General features: G+C 34.6%; 2 protein-coding genes across 15 annotated transcripts in view; one reads left to right on the top strand and one right to left on the bottom strand.

Moving 5' to 3' along the window:
• Nucleotides 1-21,263, top strand: part of PCGF5 (polycomb group ring finger 5) — a 122,079-nt gene extending 100,816 nt beyond the window's left edge. For 6 of the 12 annotated variants that reach the window (XM_078346001.1, XM_078346003.1, XM_009009954.5 and 3 more), the window contains 2 exons: nt 8,800-8,859; nt 15,283-21,263. In XM_078346001.1, coding sequence (XP_078202127.1) covers nt 8,800-8,859; nt 15,283-15,330 — 108 coding nt within the window. In that variant the 3' untranslated portion in view covers nt 15,331-21,263. The remainder of the gene's footprint in view (nt 1-8,799; nt 8,860-15,282) is intronic. The other 6 variants (XM_078346004.1, XM_078346006.1, XM_035268458.3 and 3 more) reach the window with 1 other exon arrangement.
• Nucleotides 1-22,050, bottom strand: part of LOC144578706 (uncharacterized) — a 171,890-nt gene that overhangs the window by 49,295 nt on the left and 100,545 nt on the right. For 2 of the 3 annotated variants that reach the window (XR_013524999.1, XR_013525000.1), the window contains one exon: nt 19,507-20,743. The exons of the other annotated variant lie outside the window; for it this stretch is intronic. The gene's annotated coding sequence lies outside the window, so the exon portion shown is untranslated. Of the gene's footprint in view, nt 1-19,506; nt 20,744-22,050 lie in introns of those variants that run through there. 3 annotated transcript variants of the gene reach the window in all.

The raw sequence follows: 22,050 nt of genomic DNA on the forward strand, positions 1-22,050 counted from the left end.
CAATATTAGGAACTAAAAAAGATAAATTAGCTTGGGAGAGAGAATAAACTGATTCCTCTAGTTACTATTTTCTCCTAGCACTCTGAAAATTGGTCCCATGTATAAAATGAAGGTCTGTGGTAAATGTGGTTTTATCAGATTTAAAGTGAGATTAGAACCCCATCTAAATTATGTTCAGGACTTTACTAACCAAGACAGAGAAGATAACATTTTTTTAAACCCAATAAATTATTGGAACATCTATATATATGGAATGGTAGGGAGGGAAACTAAGTTCTGCCCTGACTAATAGGATTAATGGTTGACAAGAAAGTTTATTTTTGGTTGTGGTAGAGGGGACAGATAGGGTAGAATCTATATAATCTTCTTTCAGATACCTCCTTTTCATTGAAAATATAAACTCAGACTTAAGGATAAGTGAGTTTGCAGTGCTTTCTGATGCCAGAATTAGATTATTGTGCCTTAGGCTCTAAGCAGTATGGGAGAAATGATTCAAAGGAGAAAACTGAAGAAAATCCAAAAGATGAATTTTGTATTTTGAACTATATCTTTGATTCTGGTTTGTAGGACTGATATATGAGACTGAGATATGAGACTAAGGAATACAATAGTAACTTAGGTTCTTCTAAGTTCTATAGCAGTAACTATAACTTAGGTTCAAGCATGGGATATTAGGGAAATTTGAGGTACCTAGGGATTGTAGGACTGACATATGAGACTAAGGAATACAGTAGTAATGCTATCAGAAATTCTCTTCATAATCTGAGTGCATAAATAAACATGAATTAAGATTGACTAGAAGGTTGGACTAGATAACTTCTAAGATTATCTTTTGGAATTCTAAAATTATCTTCTGTTGTATTTATGATACCATATGTCATACTTAAACTGTAATTTATTCTGTAAACTAGATTTATTACATTTTCTGAAATGTAAATGAAAATGTAAATTATAAAAAATAACACAGCATTAAGAAATTTAACCTCACACAAGAATAAGTAATATGGAATTCAGATATAATGAGGGTTGCCATGTTAACAGTATTTCAAAAACGTATTTATATTGAATGTAAAAATCTGTGGAATTGTTACAAGCCTCAAAAATTCATTGTCTTATGGGTAAGATACTTGGCTCTTTTGCAGAAGAAATGTCTCTATATGATATAATAATAAGTGAAGCACCTAAATTTGTAAATCAGAAGGTTTTTTTCCTACTTGAGACATAGGAAAAACCCTGGGTAAAGCCTTTCTTATGAGACTGAATGCTTTCACTAACAGTGGAAAGCAAGAAGGGAAAAATACATTCTAATACCAGCCACCAAATAGTGTGTGCCCCTGAAGAACTCATCAAACATCTATGTGGCTCATGTTTTTAAAAATCTACCTACCTTTGTATTTGGTAAATTACAACCTGCCTTTCTGTGACATAATGTTTTAAATGACTGTACATGTATCAATTACCCTCAGTTAATCCCTACAACCAAAATGTTCCAGGTACCAGGTACAGATTGCACAGGTAGTAAATTCTTTTTTACCGAACACAGTTGAGGAATGGATATTATGATATTACACATAATACTGTATTAAATATAACTTCAGCTTTCTTTGATAGTTTAGTAGGCATTGCAATGTGTTTTAGTGCTTGAAATCATCTTGATGAATAGACTTGCTTTAAGGTTAAAGAGATGTAAGTGGACATCCACTGCATGACCTCTATGAGTGCTCACTTGTTCTTTATAAGATCTCTTCCCAAAGTTCCTCCAGCTGCCATTATTTTAATGTCAAAGTATGAAAGAGCTAATTTATAGACATTTTTTAGTAAGAGACTATGATTTAAATCAGTCCTTAATGTAATTACATTTCTGATTACATATTTGTGAATAGTTTAAATGTTTTAGTTGTTTAAGGCCTATTTTAGTAAAAGTTCGAAAAGTGGTTCAGTAGCTATGGTTTATCATTCAGGTGGAAACTAAACCAATAAACAGAAAAATTACTGCCTTTTACATTTAGTGCAACAGTAAAGCAATCTTTAGCCCATTTCATTTGTTGGTGTAACAAACCTGTTTTTTGGTTACTCTCCTCCAAACCTGTTTCACCCTCGGTCATCACAACCTCAGTAATTCTAAGATTGGTAGCTCCATTTTTCCAGTTGCTCAGACCAAAATCCCTGAAGTGAGCACTGACTGCCTTCTTTTTCTTTCATCCATCCTTAGCAAATTCAGTAACCTTTACCATCAAAATATACATTCAGAATCCAGCTATGTCTCACTTACCTCCACTTCACTACTGGTCCAACCCACCATAGCCAATCTCCTAGCAAGGCCATGCCACCACACTTGCCCAACCTCTGTCTTCACTTCACACAGCAGCCGGAGTGATCCTCTTAAAACAGGTTAGAACATGCCCACTCCATTCTCCGATTCCTTTAATAATGTTTAATTTAGGAAAAATCAGAGTCTTTCTAGAGACCTACATATGTGGCCACCATATAGTCTCCCCAGATACTCTCTCACCTCATTGTTTACTCTGCCTCCCTGGCCTCACAACGCTGCAGCCACACTGGCCTGTTTCCTCAACCACACCTGGCTTGCCCTCACCTCCCACGGTATCCACCTAACTGGTTTCCTTTACCCCCTTCACTTAAGTAACTTTGCTTCTATGTCACCTTCTCAGTGAGGCCTCTGACCTCCTCTAAAATTACAACCCCCTCTACCGACGGCATTCTTACTCCCTTTTTATGCCTTACTGTTTTCCATACTCTTTCTTGCCACCTCTGACATATTATGCCTCTTATTTGTATGTTTATTGTTTGTCCCCCAAGTAAAGTGTAATCTGAGGACAGGGATTTTTGTTTGTTCACTGCTAAATCTCCAGCACCTAGAGCCGTGCCCAGTGTATATATTCAATCAGTACTTGTTCAAAGAGTAAATTGAATGAAAACGTTATCTTTTATAAAGTAATGGTTATGCAAAATAGATCCTAAAAATAATATTTATTTAAATCTCAGCTTTCTATTTGTTTCTGTTAAATAAATTTTAAATTTTTGTTCAGCTTCCAATTACGAATTATTATAATATTAACAGATGAATTCTGACAGTTGAGTAACGTGGACGAATGCAGCAGTATCACTAAAACAATTATTTCTTGATTAAGCTCCTATAGCATATTGTTGTGATCACATCCCTTCTCACTTCATTATCCACTGCCAGCAAGATGCCAGGATGTCTGAAGAGCTCTTACTAGTCTACTTACCAGCTAACTAGCTCTGCCTTAGACTGGAGTCAGCTTATTTCCTAAACTAATGGCCACCATGTGGTTCTTTTACTTGTTTCTATTACTTTTTGGTATTAAAAATTTTAATCTACCTGAGATTTAGTTCTACAAAAACACAAGGTTAAGATTCTAATTTATTTCAAATTATTTTTAAATTAGAAATACAATGTATTGAATAATCCATATTTAACCTTATTGTTTTGAGACGTCACCATGTCTATGCATATGTGTGTGTGTGTGTGTGTGTACATATATGTGTATATATCTATATGTTCCTAGTCATTGTTTTGTTCTTGTGAGCAGGTCTTATTCTGTACCAGCATTACACATCATCTAGCTTTTATAAAGAGCTGACCACCCCTATCTAAAACCCTCCAGTTGTCTACTTTCTTTTTTTTTTTTTTTTTAATTTTTTATTGCATTTTAGGTTTGGGGGTACATGTGCAGAACATGCAAGACAGTTGCATAGGTACACACATGGCAGTGTGTTTTGCTTCCTTTCTCCCCTTCACCCACACTTGGCATTTCTCCCCAGGCTATCCTGCCCCACCTCCCCCTCCCGCTGGCCCTCCCCTTTTCCCCCCAATAGACCCCAGTGTTTAGTACTCCCCTCCCTGTGTCCATGTGTTCTCATTTTTCATCACCCGCCTGTGAGTGAGAATATGCGGTGTTTCATTTTCTGTTCTTGTGTCAGTTTGCTGAGAATGATGTTCTCCAGATTCATCCATGTCCCTACAAACAACACAAACTCCTCATTTCTGATTGCTGCATAATATTTCATAGTGTATATGTGCCACATTTTCCCAGTCCAGTCTATCATCGATGGGCATTTTGGTTGATTCCAGGTCTTTGCTATTGTAAACAGTGCTGCAATGAACATTCGTGTGCATGTGTCCTCATAGTAGAACGATTTATAGTCCTTTGGATATATACCCAGTAATGGGATTGCTGGGTCAAATGGAATTTCTATTTCTAAGGCCTTGAGGAATCGCCACGCTGTCTTCCACAATGGTTGAACTAATTTACACTCCCACCAACAGTTTAAAAGTGTTCCTTTTTCTCCACATCCTCTCCAGCATCTGTTGTCTCCAGATTTTTTAATAATCGCCATTCTAACTGGCGTGAGATGGTATCTCAGTGTGGTTTTGATTTGCATCTCTCTGATGACCAGTGACGATGAGCATTTTTTCATATGATTGTTGGCCTCATATATGTCTTCTTTCATAAAGTGTCTGTTCATATCCTTTGCCCAATTTTGAATGGGCTTGTTTGTTTTTTTCCTTTAAATCTGTTTGAGTTCTTTGTAAATTCTGGATATCAGCCCTTTGTCAGATGGGTAAACTGCAAAAATTTTTTCCCATTCTGTTGGTTGCCGATTCACTCTAGTGACTGTTTCTTTTGCTTTGCAGAAGCTGTGGAGTTTGATTAGGTCCCATTTGTCTATTTTGGTCTTTGTTGCCAATGCTTTTGGTGTTTTGTTCATGAAGTCCTTGCCTACTCCTATGTCCTGGATGGTTTTGCCTAGATTTTCCTCTAGGGTTTTGATGGTGCCAGGTCTTATGTTTAAGTCTTTAATCCATCTGGAGTTAATTTTGGTGTAAGGTGTCAGGAAGGGGTCCAGTTTCTGCTTTCTGCACATGGCTAGCCAGTTTTCCCAACACCATTTGTTGAACAGGGAATCCTTTCCCCATTGCTTGTTTTTGTCTGGTTTATCAAAGATTTTATGGTTGTAGATATGTTGTGTTGCCTCCGATGCCTCTGTTCTGTTCCATTGGTCTATATCTCTGTTTTGGTACCAGTACCATGCTGTTTTGATTACTGTAGCCTTGTAGTATAGTTTGAAATCCAGTAGTGTGATGCTCCCCGCTGTGTTCTTTTTGCTTAGAATTGACTTGGCTATGCGGGCTCTCTTTTGGTTCCATATGAAGTTCATGGTGGTTTTTTCCAGTTCTGTGAAGAAAGTCAATGGTAGCTTGATGGGTATAGCATTGATTCTGTAAATTACTTTGGGCAGTATAGCCATTTTTACGATATTAATTCTTCCTAACCATGAACATGGAATGTTTCTCCATCTGTTTGTGTCCTCTCTGATTTTGTTGAGCAGTGGCTTGTAATTTTCCTTGAAGAGCAGTTGTCTACTTTCTTTGGGATAAATTTGGATGAAGTTTAAACATGTTTTATAGGGCAAGTAGTTGGGCCTTCTAGGTTGCTTTATAATGTGTATTAGTACCTGTTAGGGCAAAATCTTCAATTATTCTTTGGAAAATTGTGTTGGCTAGTTTTACCCATTTATTCTTCAAGGAGAGCTTTAGAATGGGATTGTGACTGGCACTGGGTTATTTCTAGATTGATTTGGCTGGAATTGGCATCTTTGCGGTTTTTTAATTCTATTTGGTACTATGGGATGTCTCCTCACCTATTCTACATATGGGGAGTAAGTCTGTCATTTTCTTTCCTCCTCATATTGGATACTCCCTTTGCCCCCTGGAGTCTTTCATCTCCAACAAGGATACTCCATATTCAGATCACCCATTTACCTCTTTCTGTTTCTAGCCTCTTATGAAGAATCTCAGGAGAATTGGTTTTGCCTCAATTTCTCAAGTATAGTTGGGTATTTCCCTGCACCATACAGATTCTGTGCCACTGTTCTCCTTTATCTTGGGGCAGTTCCACTTCAGGCTCAGCCTGTTTTCTATGGTCCCTGCCCACTCTAGACCCTTGTCTCTACTATGATGCATTTTTGAAAGATTTTTATCTCTAGGAATCAAAACTAACAGCTGGTCAGACTTGGCTCTTGAAATTTTTTCAGTTCATATCAGTATTGCCACCTCAAGATTCTGTACTCAAGATTGACATTAATCTTTTTCTTATTAGTGGGAGAAAAAAGAAAAAAACAGTGCTTCTCAATCTTTAATGCAAATGTAAATCATCTGAGGATCTTGGTAAAATACAGATTCTGACTCAGTAGGTCTGGGAGTGAGGCTTAAGATAATGTATTTCTGGCACACTCCCAGGAGCTGCTAATGCATCTGATCTTTGGACCATCCTTTGAATATAGTGTTTCAGGAGATGTGATCTGTGACTACTGACTTTCCCTGTAGTTTCCACATCTATAAATTGAGGATGCAGAATTACAAGATCAGATCTCAGTTTGGAAGAGACTTGTGTCATCTAGTCTGTCATCAATCTAATACTTGGATTTTCTTTATAATATTCATGCCCAGGGGTCATCACATTTTTTGAAACATAAATGGAATCATATGTATTGTTTTACAACTTTTTTTGAAATTTGGGAATGTGTCTTGTGCAGAGTCAGTAATCTTTGAAACAATTTTTAATACATTAATAATATTACATTTGTGTGGCTGTAGCATAATTTAATTAACACAGTTCTTTGGTGGACATTTAGATTTTTTTTCAAATTTTTTGACATTACAAGCAAGGTATTCTAGTACATATGTCTTTTTACACATATGCAAGCATATCCATTGGCTAGATTCTTAGAAGTGGATTTTCAAGAGTATGCATGTTTTAAATGTTGATAGATACAAATTGTCTCTGAAAAGGTTTTAGTGGATATTATTTGAAATTTATAATTATACCAATAATGTAGGAGAGTGCCCATTTTTTGACATTTTCATCAATACTGCATATTATCAATTTTATATTTCTTCTGTGAACTCACCTTTCATATTCATTGCCTTGATTTTTTTTCATGATGTTTTTCTTTTTCTTATTGAATTCCAGGAGCTCTTTATGTGTACTGAATATGAATCTTTGGCTTTTATGAGTTACAGCTATTTTCTTCCAGTTGTGTCCTGCTTCCTGGTTTTGTCTCAGTTTTCAGTTTTTGTATTCTTTAAAATCTGGGTAAAACTAAGAATTAATGAACTATACTAAAGTGTTTTGTAGAGTGTCTGACATGATAAATGTTATTTTATTAGTAGCTTATGTACATTCACCTTCATTATGATTATAATTCTCTCCTCTTCCACTTAGTTTCATACATGAGAGCTTATTGTCAATATCTCTATTTAGCCTTAGCTTTCATCATGGACTCACATTCTTCCTGCTCACCTTTTCTTGGGTAGTTCTCAGTACAGCCACCTTTCCCAGATCATCCTGATTTAGTTTTATGTCTTCTAGCCACCTCTGCCAGTCCAGCACCTAAAGTTACTGCACTATGCTTGTCTTCTTTTGCTTTATTTGCATTAGCAGGCAATTGTAAGAAAAGCAAGTGTGGACATCTTGACTGATACCAAAGAGATCAATAGGAAAAAAAAAAAGAGAATCACTTAGTGAAATTGCCACTTTACTGCTTACCCTTGTTGAACCCTGTTTAGGATTTTCAGTGTTAGGCAGAGTTTGATAGACCAGAATTTGGTGACTCTTCAGAGAGAAAGGATAAGGTTGCTAAAGGATAGCAGAGCTGAGCCTGCCTTATAACATGTTGATACACAAAGTACCCAAAATTAAGAACTGACTGCTAGAGAAAAAAATTACTATTTTGGGAAACTAGAAAATTTATTAAAATTTATTTTAAAGGCTACAAATTGTTTTAATCAATGCTCATTTAAATACTCTTTCAAAGTATATCTTTAAAAAACCTACTTTGCTATGTTAGAAATATCCTGGTTAATTTGTACCTTACATTTTTTATGTATTTAATTTTTCTTCCATTTTGAAGAGTAGGCAATGTTGAATTCATATATGCATAATTTTAAAGAGTACATTTTATGTTTTATAGTCCAATTACAATTAAAATTATATTTAATAATCGTTTAGCATAATATTTAAAAATTAGAATTTGGGAATGATTTTTTAATGTGAATAAATTGTTTCAAAGTAGTAGGTTTACAAATAAATCTACTCAATAGTTTTAAAGCGTGTTCTTGCATTGCTTTATCCATAAAACATCTCAGTGGCTGATGTGTGCCAGTTCTGGGCCTTAGCTATTAAGATCACTGTGACTAAAATATAGATTCAAGGAGCTCACAATCTAATGCTAATCTAATCTGAGCAATATAAATAACCTACTTTTGTAAAACAGAAAGTAGATGCCTTATAGTTTGAGTGGAATTCCATGTCCCTCTCAGAGCTCTGATCTCCTTGAACAGTATTACTTTCAGGGGAAGTTGAAGAAGAGATCCAGGAGAGAGTGATCACAGGAAAGGATGGAAGAAAGAGGATGTCCCTTGTGTATGCAACAAGTGAGATTTTCCCAGGAAATAGTATTTGAAAACGTTCTGGAAAGGAGAGGCCACCATTTTCGCATTTGCAGAATATTAAACAAAACTCATATCTAGATGCTAAAATTGCTTCAAGCTAAATTTTACCAATTACTAAGTTATTAAAGTCTTTTTTTTTTTTTTTTTTTCAAAAACAACCACCATTTTCTTGGAAAGTGTTTATTTACCATTAATCATGTTGACTCTTGTGTTTGACGTTAAAATATTTTAAATAATCAATTTTAAATATGTGTCCAGTTGTGGATGCCTCTTATCTGATAAGTTCATCTCCTCCGCAGTTTCGGTGTCTGAACTGCTCAGCTTCGCAAGTCTGCTCTCAGGATGGCCCTTTGTATCAGGTAAGAGGCACTCACGACTGTACATATGACCATCATGACACCATGGCGGTGAGCACGTTCATCCCAGACTCAATTCCTAAGACATTTGACTTTGTAAAACTAATTGTTATTGGAGCTACAAAAAATTTATCTTTTCAACTTATATACCCAAGATTTCCCATTATTTATTTCTCCTGAATTATCTATTTAATTTTACTGAACTAAAAATGAAATTAGAAATGTTAAGGCTATTATTTATGAGTCAGAAATTTTTAATAATTACTGCTTTCAGTCCTTGAGAAATCTCTGCTCAATATTGGATTGAGACATTACTTTCTTTGCAGAAATGTTATTTTTTAGTGAATCATTCAACAAGGGAAATATAAAATGCCAAATTAGGTGAATCTAAATAACAGCTTGCTTATTAGCCCTTCCCTAAGTACTTTACTTGGGTTACTTCTTTAAAAATGATAGTGAACTGATTTCATAATGCATTTAATAATGCACTAAGAAAACTTGAACATGTGTCTGAGGAAAGTTTATCTGATAAATTCTAAAAATTTGAGAAATAGACAAGGTTATAGTAAAGACTATTGTTGGGTACAGACATAATTGATGATCAACTTTAATCCTGTGAATTGATCATAGCATTTCTTTAAAATATCCATTGTTGGGCCAGGCATAGTGGCTTATGCCTGTAATTCCAGAGCTTTGGAAGGCTGAGGATAGAAGATTGCTTGAGGCCAGGAGTCAGCTCGGTGCAGTGGCTCACACCTGTAATCCCAGCATTCTGGGAGGCCAAGGCAGGCAGATCACCTGAGGTTGGGAGTTTGAAACCAGCCTGACCAACATGGAGAAACCTCGTCTCTACTAAAAATACAAAAATGAGCCGGACGTGGTGGCACATGCCTATAATCCCAGCTACTCAAGAGGCTGAGGCAGGAGAATTGCTTGAACCTGGGAGGCGGAGGATGCAGTGAGCCGAGATTGTGCCATGGCACTCCAGCCTGGGCAACAAGAGTGAAACTCTATCTCAAAAAAAAAAATATATATATATATATATAAAGCAAGACAAAATTTTTAAAAATAAATTTTAGGCCAGACACAGTGGCTCACGTCTGTAATCTCAGCAGTTTGGGAGGCTGAGGTGGGCAGATTGCTTGAGCCCAGGAGTGCAAGACCAGCCTGGACAACATGGTGAAACTCTGTATCTACAAAAAAAAATGGAAAAATTAGCTGGATGGGTTGGTACACGCCTGTAGTCCCAGCTACCTAAGAGGTTGAGGTGGGTGGATTGCTTGAGCCCAGGAGGTAGCAGTTGCAGTGAACTGAGATTGTGCCACTGCACCCTAGCCTGGGTGACAGAACAAGACCCTGTCTCAAACAAACAAATAAATAATAAAATATCCATTGTTCTTTTATTTCAGTAATTAAAGTAGTTTTCATCTTTATTTCCTTGGAGCCAGGAGGGAGAAAGGATAATTGTAATTATATAATAAACTTAACAGTTTATTACAGTTTTGGAGTTGGGACAAATGAATGTATATTAAGCATTAAAAGAATCACTTGAAATTGCTAATTGAAAACATTTAATTAGCAGTTTAGATTTGCCTCAGCCTTTTTGTCAATCCTGTGATATGGGAATTCTCATGCCTTCATTAAAATATGTGCTTTTTGATACACACTCTTTAAATCCTAGCTTTTCAGCAATGTAGTAAGTAAATTTAACATCTCTGAAGGCCAAGTCAAGTCATGGAGGGAGCAAGATCATTTTTCTTTTTATGCAGATAAGGGTGAGGGGTAAATAATTTAACTGAGCTGGTGAGATTTGTGTATATCTGAGTTGTATAAATGTTTCAGCTGCTTTAGCCTCATAGCTGATTTGGGGATGCTGAATTGTAATGATAACACTTCCTGTAGCTATAACCTGTGTAATACATGGCTTTCTGCTTTTACACTTGGTATTGATGCCTATGTATTTCCCTAGAAATGAAAATGTCCTTAAACCATGATCCAAAGTATTAGAGAAAAACTGGAGTGAGACCAAATTTGTAAATTCATACAAATTTTCTTTTATTCTTTCAACACCTCATTAACGGATTATAGTCCTGTAAGAAAATTGAACTTTTAGCTCATAGGATGCACCTTTAACTTCCTGAAAGGATACCTAAATGATTTTATAGTCACATTCTCAAATTTTTAAGGAATAGATCATTTCTATGCTGTATCTATTGTGAATCACTACAGAAGGTGGAATCCTTCCACTTTGCCATTATTAAAATAGCAAAAACTGACAGGGAATCCACAATTAGAAAACTAGCACCAAATCTCATTTTGAATATAAATAGAAAGATGATAAATAATATTCTAATATAGTAAAAGAATAGTAAACCAAAACTTAGTATCATTTTAATCAGAAATGAAGGAATGACAGTGTTGGGAGAAGGGGATTAAATATGTATATGTTATATATATTTATATACTTTTTATACATATAAACACTAAGAAAAATCATCAGGGCTGGGCGCAGTGGCTCTCGCCTGTAATCCCAGCACTGTGGGAGGCTGAGGTAGGCAGATTATGAGGTCAAGAGTTCAAGACCAGCCAGGCCAACATGGTGAAATCCCATCTCTACTAAAAATACAAAAATTAGGCCAGGCATGGTGGCTCATGCTTGTAGTCCCAGCACTTTGGGAGGCTGAGGTGGGCAGATCATGAGGTCAGGAGTTTGAGACCAGCCTGACCAACATGGTGAAACCCCATCTCTACTAAAAATATAAAAATTAGCCAGGCGTGGTGGCACACACCTATAGTCCCAGCTACTCAGGAGGCTGAGGCAGGAGAATGGCTTGAACCTGGGAGGCAGAGGTTGCAGTGAGCCGAAATCACGCCACTGCACTCCATCCTGGGCAACAGAGCGAGACTTCGTCTCAAAAAAAAAAAAGTCATCAGTAGATACTGAAAAAGGTATTTGATAAAATTTAATGTGAAGTCCTGATGTTTTTCCTATTTAAAAATTTTTCAAAACAAAAAATTGAAATAGTTATACAAAGGAATATTACCATTACCTAGATTCATCAGTTAATATTTTGCCACATTTTCACCTCCTCTTCCCCTCTCTCTTCCCAATTCCTTACCTTATTAATCAATCTGTATATATCTGTGTGTATATATTTTTTTTTAATCATTTGAAAGTAAATTGCAGGTATCAGGAAAGTTGATCACTAAACACTTCAGCATATATTTCTTAAGAACAAAGACATTGTCATATATATCCAAAATTTCATTTCATACCTAAGAAATTTAAATAGTACATTAAATTTTATAAAGATGCCAGTTCTCCCCACAATTAAATTATAAAGTTAAATGCAATTCCAAACACATTTTTACCAGATCTTTGTTTAACTTGACAAAGTCAGTCTTTCTAAAGCTCATAAGGAAATATCAACAGATGCTTCTGATCAGTCATGTTTTTACAAAGAGTATTGAGAGGGAATGTGCACTACCACATACTAAAACATAGCCTGAAGTAATTAAAATAGGGTACTGCCTTAAACATAGACATATGAATAAAAAGAATAGCTCAGGAACAGACCCTTGTATGTATGAGTCTGTAAAGGGTATTCAAATTAATGCAGAAAAAAGATTACTTTAACAAATATCTAGTGAATATTATGCATTGGGCACTCTTCTAGTCCCTTGGGGGTACAGAAGTAAAAATGAACACAAATCTTTTCTTTCATGGAACTTACACTAATGATGGTAACAGACAAAAAATAAACAGGTTAAAATTTATAGTGTTAGAAGAAAAAATAGGTAAGTATTTTTAATGAGATAGTCAAAGGAAACCCTCTTTGAGGTGGTGATTGTTCAATATCAAAATATATTTGCAATGTATGATAGAGAAAGATTTAATGTTACTAATACATAAAGAATTCATACAAATGTAAGAAAAAGCCCAGCTTTTCATAAAAATGAGCAAAGGACATGATCAGGCAAGATACACAAGAAGGAAACAGTGGGCTAATAAGTATAAAAAGGATGACCTTCCTTAGAAGTCAAGAAATGAAAAAATAAAATACTATTTTATGCTTATTAAGTTGCCAAATGAAGAGGTGCAAAAAATAGTACTCATTATTGATGAGGCTATAGAGTAATGGGCATTCAAATTTCTTTTAAAAATGTAGAAAAAAAGAACAACTTTCTCAAAGACCAGTGTAACAGCATTTATCAAAAAGCCTTTTAAAATGTGTATGCTGTTTGAACTAGCAGTTCCACTTTTAGGAATCTATCCTGGGGCAAAAGAAATAGATCAGTGGGTTAAGATTAAGTTATAATAGCTAAGAAAAAAGGAATAAACTCAAATGTACAGCAAAAGGAGACTTATAACTCAGTTCATTTCTTGATACCTTTTTGTGTTTTCCATATCTACAGTAAAGACAAGTTTTGATAAAAATAATTTATTCTCTAAGGAAAAAAGGACATCAAAGACAGTTTTATCATTTTCTAAATATATTTTATTTGAAATGTATTCTTTGAAAGTATCTGTTCTTTATTTTTAGTACATAATGAGACTTGAGGACTAGAAACTGAAATGTAGGTCTAGTTAGTGCAGTCACTTAACACTTTAAGAGGTAATGATATGCTGTATTTCATTATAGTTTGTGTGGTGCCATTTTATTTCAGAAAACAAACTGAAATACTAATAGAACTTAAAATATGTCTTTACAATTTTCAGTGTTGTGACACATTTCAATAAAATTATAGAACACACAAAAATGGTTGCTTGGAGGAGAAAAAATTATCTTCAGCCAAAAACTGAGAAAATCCTAAGCATTGTCAGTCAAGCCACTTTACTTCTCTTTGTACCTTTATCCCTAGTAGAATTGTTGATGGATACTTCTATGTATGATGAATGAATTCTAAAGTGAGTGGCTTATGTATTTGCAGAAAGTGTGCAGATTCAACAAGAATCAAACACAAAACTAGAATAATACAGTGAAAGGCAAGTTGTGGGTTGGGTAAGATGGAATGGAAAGGATGCTGGTCGTCTCAGAATCTTACTGGGCTTAAGAAACATCCAGAAATTTAGTAAAGTGGAGATATCTGTGTTTTGCTCCCAGGTATTCTGATTCAGAGGTAACTAAATAAAGTTTAAACTAAAAACAAGTAAACAAAACCAAAACAGTTTTAGAAGTTTTAGATGCTGGAAACCCTGAAAGTCTGTCTGAGACTTTTACTCCAGCCCTTAGACAGCTGTAGTAGCATCTGCTGTACTTCAGCTGGGAGAGCAAGACAGAGGGTATTTATATTCCTACCCTCTAGTCCCATCTTGAGCTGAATGGTGACAGATTCCAACACTGAGTCTTCCCAGTGTGTAGCATAGCTATAGTAAGCACTGAAATGGTCTATTTCAAGATTGTTAATCTCAGTCTAGCCCTTTTATCTGTATGAAAGAATACCAAGTTCTTTGTACCATATTTTTGTATTCACATATACTAAGATGGAGAAACATTGGTCAATGGCCATCCCAGCCCCTTCTTCATTCTATAAAAGTAGCTCCTCAAATTTCATTTTAAGAGTAGGGGTATCTGCATCTTTAAGAAAAGGAAAACTATTGATATTTTGGTTCTGTAAGATATGGTAAAGGGTAAAAACAAACACAGAGGTAGCATGGCATATGCCTTTATCCAAAAAAAGCTGTTTCTTCTCTAGTTCTGTGATAGCCAGCTATATGATACCTTTTCTACATAATTAGTGACATGAAGAACAGTATGAACCATTAAATTATTTTATGTAATAGTTAAATCCAAATGTTTAGTAGTATCAACTGTTGGAAGGAGGCAGTGACCTAAATGCTTCATAGAACAATTAGCTACTTTTTCAATATTTTTTAAAGGATCATTAAAATAAATTTTAGATACTAAAAAAAAAAAAATGTGTCAAACTTTGTAATAAATGTGATTTGTGAACACTGCTTCAGGTTTACAAGTTCCTAGCAGAGGGAGTCTCTTTGTCAATTTGTGATTTAGTGGGCTCTCAGCAGTCTAGGCTTTGGTGGAATCCAGGCTGCTGATTTGTCTTGGTCACGTCATAGCGTTATTAGTTGAATGCCTGTTAAGCAGGGTAAATAACTTTCAGTCATTCCCAGGTCCTGCCTCTCCTAAGTGTCATGCTAGTACTAGTCATATATATAACCTGTATGATGTCTGTAGGCCTTTTAACTTGACCTCTGCTGCATATTATTGAAAACTTGACTGATTCTAGAAAAATAATGGCAATCCAAAGAAATCAAGTTTTAATGGTAACTCAAATTTTAACTGTTGTAATCACTAGTACCAGGAAATATTGTAAATTATCCCAAATTCTTAAAATTTTTTGTGTATAAACTGTGTTGTTTTTATCCAAATACAGTCTTATTTGTTATCTGTCTTTATTTTATAGTCGTACCCTATGGTATTGCAGTATCGACCAAGAATTGATTTTGGTTAGACCAAGGGGCCCAGACCTCACTGAGATGAATCCTGCACTATTTGTTTACTCGTCAACAGATTGCACAGTTAACGGTGTGTGGACTAGAGGAACACAACCAGATTTTCAGCATGCAAATAAGCCATTGTCTATCTCTAAATTGTCAGTTGCATTCATGTTGTTTCTATTAAGAGCAAACCAAGTGCCATTCTGCTACTGAACCATCTGCATAAGGTATCTGTGTTGTCTCAAAGTGTGCAAGTCACGGTTAAAATCAGTTAGGTGTGCCGCCATGATTCAGCCTTCTGAATATTTTGCTTGCCTGTTCCAAGATTGTTCTAATGTTTAATTACACTAGTAAAACGGCTCAATTGTTGTGGTGTTGCAGTTTTCACATACTTACTATTTTATTCTTGTTTAAATAGTGTACTGTACAAGAAACTAATAATTATATCTTGAAATTGTTTTGTATGGAAATATATTTAGAAAAGTGGTTTTTGAGCCACCGTCTTGTTCTTGGTAAGCTTTTTGTGTGGAAAAAAAAAGTCCATTCTTGAGTGTGCAAGTCCTTTTGCGAAGAATTCCAATTATTCTGTAACATTAGAGCACAACATAATTGTAGACATTCTAAGCATCTGTCTGTATAGTCTACCAATTGCACAAGGAAGGCACATTAGCCCTCCAGATTGAAAATGTATGTGACCTCTTGAACTGAAGTTAGATTCCCAACCATTCAAAATGTTGGCAGCTGATCATATTTACTTCTGATAAAATTAATGTGTAAGTAAGGTTAATCTTCTTTCATGATGCCTTATGACAAGCAGGTGCTGCTTCATGAAATGTCATTGTATAGCCCATTTCATGTATCATTACATTGTTGCTGTTGTTCAATGAGTGCATTATTTCTCTCTTTAAGTTGGCCTTAGGTATATGTCATTGTGGCATGCAGAGAGTTATGATGATTTTAAATAATAGGATTTTTAGAGCACATAACATTAGCTATTTTATGGATTTCAAAAGTCTCAACAGTTGTAGATTAAAATTCTTAGTTACCTTTCACATTTCCAAATTATATGCATAAAATAGAACAAATGCAGTACAGAAAATAACTATGCTAACCAAAATTAATAGGTTAAGGGTATTTTATTTTAAATCCTGTAGTAATCGGGGAAATGGGATTATTGTTTTATACATGAGTTCATTAAGATCAGAAATAGAAAATGTCTTATATTTTGCAGTTTTGTTAAGTCTTCCATTCATTTTAGAATTAGTCTGCAAGTCAAAGAAAGTCTTACCTTAAGTTATATGAAAACGGTCATTTTAAACCCTTTAAAATTTACAGTTTTCAAAAAACTTATTTGGAAATTGCTTTGAAACAAATAAGCTAACCTTTGAAACTTAGAAATCTTGAAAGCTAGGAAAAATATTTTAGAAATATGACATGAGCACAATCTGTGTATTACACACATTTAGTTTTTATACTGCATATGTGGTAAATGTCCCACATTTTCCAGTAAAATGTATCAGAAATTAATGCCTTCTGAATTTCAAAATGATTCGTAGAAATAAGATATTGTACAACTATAGCAAACATATAAAATACAGGTAAATCTTAATACATTTCACTATGTAAAAGGCTGAAACTTCATAATTATCTTTTCCTTGTATCTTTTTTTGAGTCAAAAGTCTATTAAATTTTTCTGTTATTCTAAATTTGGTGAAAAAGGTTACAGCAATACTTTCCTAACTTTGTTTTGTTAGATTGTTTTTATTCTTGGCATGGCTCACAAGCAGAATTTAAAAGGCAGATTTCATTAACTATAAATGGCTGAAAAAACTGAATTTACTACCTAGCTACAGAAATTATTTTTCTATGCTGTGAAACCCAGTTCGCAGATATTCCTAAGAACTTTAAAAATTACTTATTTATAAAAAATTACTTATAAATTTGTCACATCTAGGTCAGTGATTAAAATAGTTTTGCAAATAGAAGTTAATTTTAATCAATTCAGAATGAATTAAGAGTGCATTTTAAAAATCACAAGTGAGACTTTGATGTTTTTGCCGCCCTCAGCCAAAACTTAATGGCCATAAATGAATTTTATCTACAAAATCTCTTTAAATTTGGTCAGTTGCCTTGTCGTATGTAATTTCACTATTTTCCAAGGAAATATATAGGAAGCAATGATGAAACTGAGAATAGTTTTATATAGAATTCCTCTATTTACCGATAATGCATTAACATTTTTATTGAAATGCTGTGGAATATGTGCCAAAACATGTGAAAAGCTTACATAAAGAAAGGCATCAACTGTCATTTGGAGAAAGGTACACATTTTTTTGATGGTCCTAAGTGATGTCGTATTACTACTAGAATCACAGATTTCTTCAACTGACTTCTTTTGGTATATTCAGCTATAGCTTTCTAAGGATAGGACTACTTTTATGTCTAGTAATACACTGTATTCCCCGTTAATTATCCCTTAAGTCAGGTTGTAGAATTTGCAAGAAACTAGGTGTAGAAAAAATATACAGGCAACTTCTGTGGCTAGCTTTATAAGTTTAGGGTGCTTATAAAGTGAATTATTTATATGTAGGAATAATCATCTGAATCTGTAAAATCAGAGAATAAAACTAAAAGTTTTCTTTAATCTGTTGTTTCTTAAGCAATAAACTGAAAGACCTTTACTTCCATAAAAGATTTTGTTATCTGTTTTATCTGCCTTAGAAATTGTAACTATAAAAGGGTCAAAGAAACTTAGATATAAAGAATGACTGTGGTTTATAAGCATTACTTTAATTGAAGTAATCACATCAGTTAATAGAGAAATCAAAATATGGCCTTTTCTCTAAATTAGCAAAACACTTTTACAAAGTATGAAAAAATAAACTAAAATGCTCATTGATGAGGTAATTACTCAGTCTGGAGTGCAGGTAACTTGGGTACTGTATTTTAACTACTTTTAGAGAAGTATATTATTTCTTTATACATTAAACATCTATCCCATGCTAATGTGCCATATTTTATAAATGTAATGACGTTGCTCAACTACATTACACACTCAAATGTAATCTAAATTTCAACTGATTCTTTAAGGAAAAAAGTGTGTCATATAATATTGTGAACTGTTTAGCTTTACTGAAATATTTAAGAGAAAGTGCCTCATTGCTAAAGTGCATTTCTGTTTTAAATTTACTGCATAAAGTTTGAGTTATCTGTACCTGTCTCCAATGAATGGTTTCATACTAAATAGGCTCTTGTAAGTTAATCTTTTTTGGAAAGATTTTCATAAGAATATAGATATCACCAAAGACATTTTACAATAAATTAATAACCATGTTGGAGAGACAGTTTTAACAGTTTGGAGGTTGGAAATTTTTAATTACAATTTAATTTTATATAGTTAGGCAATAACCTTGATTAATTGCTGAAATATCACCAAAGAAAGGCTTTAAACTGAATTTTCTTGGTGAGATCAGTCAAATGCAGGTTTTTCTTGCAATAATCAGGACATACTTCCTTTCAAATATGTTTATTGTTTTCCAGCATCATCTAACAGATCTTAGGAAATCCTCAAAGGTGAGAAAGAGAAACACAACAAATAGCCTTCCTCTGCATGAACAGTGAGAGAAATACATACTTTGAAATGTGAGATTTTCAATTTGAGAGGCTTTTTATTTCATGGAGGCAGTGTAAATTAAAATTAAGCTTAGATTTAGCTCCTGTGTTCTTCATAATATGAGAAATTTTATTAAAGATAGACTTTGGTAAAAGTGCTGACATACTTGTATAGAAAAGAGTACGTTTTGTGGGATTTATGTAAGTACTGTCTCTATATTCAAAATATTCCATAAGGACCTGTGGCTTTTTTCCCCCTTAAAAAGCAACAGTAGGCCAGGTGCAGTGGCTCATGCCTGTGATCCCAGCACTTTGGGAGGCCAAGGCAGGTGGACCATTTGAGGTGAAGAGTTTGAGACCAGCCTGGTCAACATGGTGAAACCCCATCTCTACTAAAAATACAAAAATTAGCTGGGTGTGGTGGCAGGCACCTGTAATCCTAGCTGCATGGGAGGCTGAGGCAGGAGAATCTCTTGAACCCGGGAGGAAGAGGTTGGGTTGCAGTGAGCCAAGATCACACCACTGCACTCCAACCTGGGCGACAGAGCAAAACTTCATTTCCAAAAAAAAAGCAACTCTTTCTCTTCTTTCTCAGCACTTAGTTTATTATTAGAATTTAGCCATACAGCCAACTTTGACAATATGGGTCACAAAACAAGCATGTACATCAAGAGGAAGTTCCTTATCCCCCTTGTACCATTTCTTCTTGGGAATTTGTGCTGTGGGCAGGAATAGGATTTACCTTAAAGGTAAAACTCATGAAGTCTTTCTGATAGGTCATTAGGTAAATCTCTTTGGATAGGGTAAAAATTGATGCACACTCTATTACATACTCTGGTTTATCATAAGGAATTTTCCAGAAAGCTAAGCTTTATACTAGTAAGATATTTGTTGGTAGTTCAAAAATGAATGAGTTTGCCATAACTTTAATTTTTCTGGATTAGAAACACAAAAACTTGAAATGCAGTTATCAATGTTTTATAATATATATTCCTACAGTTTGGGCAAAAATAAGGAACATGTCTGCTAGATCTAGTTTATGAAAATAATGAAAAATATTAAATACACCAGAGACTCAAACCCTTTCAAGGCACACAATAACCGTTTCTGGATTTACTTGATAAACCTAGTTGAGTAGCATTTTGATGGAAGACATCAGACTGAAAGTTCATTAAACTGTGCTTAAATGTAAAATACAGTTTTCATAGTTTTTATTGCAGTGATGTTTTTCCAATTTAAGTGATTCTCTTCCTAGTGTAATACAGTTTTCATAAATAATGTTTACTTGCTTTCCTTACTATATTTGCAAATAGAATTAAAATGCTTGAGCACTTCCTTTCAGACAGTTATAAAATTAAAAATAATTATTTTAAATGCTCATTCAAATGTGTCTGTATACTTGTTGTGCCCCTTTTTCTATGATTCAAAACTGAGGCTCATTTTTCAAAAATATTTTTTAATTTTAATAATTTTAAATCTAGAATCAAGTAAAATGTATGTTGAATACCGAGTCTAGTTTTCTTCCACTGTATAGAGCTTCATGGAATAAGAAACTAATCTAGTGCAAATGAAGATTAAATATTTCTAGGTGATGTAGAGATAGTCAACAGATTTATCCATCCTGTGCACATCAGTCCACTGGAGCAGGAGTTCTACACATTAAAATATAATGGGATCAGCCTAGCATCATTTGGGGTCGGTTTTCTTTTGTTGTATTTTTTAGAATGGGGGTGGGGGCCTAAGTGTCCTTATGAAGCTGTGGTCCACGACAGGAGCTTGTTGGGGGAGTACCAGGGTTCTGCTGCTTTCCTGCATCTGAGCAACACAACAGAGATCATCAGTTTTAAATAGAGTAGCCCTCAAAATCAGTCAAATATCATAGAATATATTGTAAAGTTATGTTGCTAATTTTCCTTTGAAATATAAAATATTTTAAGCTTTTTGTCAAAAGTGGTAACATCTTAATACAAATAAAAACCTTTTTGTGGTTGTAAGATTGAGCTTATAAATCATTCAAATTGAAGTGAAAGAATTACCAGGTCATTGTTAATGACTTAGTCTATTAAGAATATATGTATTTTTGTAAAGGAAAAGCACTTGTAGATATTTAATCAATACAAGATATGTCTTTTGCAGAAATAAAATGCTGCTTAGAGATTCTCTTTATTTTTTATTTTTGTGCTCAAAGGTATTTTCTGTTGATCTATGGAATGTTCTGTACAAAGCTGTATGATTGTACTGTTGGGCTACTTTTTTTTTTTAATCTGGACTTAGCCAAGTATATTTCACCATGTTAAAATATAGTATCTTTGTTATTAAAAATTCAGTTGCATAATTTATTGTTGTTTGTCATCTTTAATATTAGTTGTGGATTGCAACCTTCATTAAAAATGTCTCCTTTAAGTACTAGTCCTGTAGTAAATTTTATTGAAATTTATTGAGTATTTGAGATTATAAATTTTTTTTTAATTGTACTTTAGGTTCTGGGGTACATGTGCAGATCATGCAGGATTGTTGCATAGGTACATACATGGCAATGTGGTTTGCTGCCTCCATCCCCCTCCTCCCATCACCTATATCTGGCATTTCTCCCCATGTTATCCCTCCCCAACCTCCCCACCCCCCAACAGACCCCAGTGTGTGATGCTCCCCTCCCTGTGTTCATGTGTTCTCATTGTTCAACACTCACCTATGAGTGAGAACATGCAGTGTTTGATTTTCTGTTCTTGTGTCAGTTTGCTGAGAATGATGGTTTCCAGATTCATCCATGTCCATACAAAGGACATGAACTCATCGTTTTTTATGGCTGCATAGTATTCCATGGTGTATATGTGCCACATTATCCCTGTCCAATCTATCATTGGGTTGGTTCCAGGTCTTTGCTATTGTAAACAGTGCCACAGTGAACATATGTGTGCATGTGTCTTTATAATAGAACGATTTATAATCCTTTGGATTTGTACCCAGTAATGGGATTGCTGGGTCAAATGGAATTTCTATTTCTAGGTCCTTGAGGAATCGCCACACTGTCTTCCACAATGGTTGAACTAATTTACACTCCCACCAAGAGTGTAAAAGTGTTCCTATTTCTCCATATCCTCTCCAAAATATTTTCTAAGGAT

This window comes from Callithrix jacchus, chromosome 12, assembly GCF_049354715.1.
Source record: "Callithrix jacchus isolate 240 chromosome 12, calJac240_pri, whole genome shotgun sequence".
Classification (NCBI taxonomy): domain Eukaryota; kingdom Metazoa; phylum Chordata; class Mammalia; order Primates; family Cebidae; genus Callithrix; species Callithrix jacchus.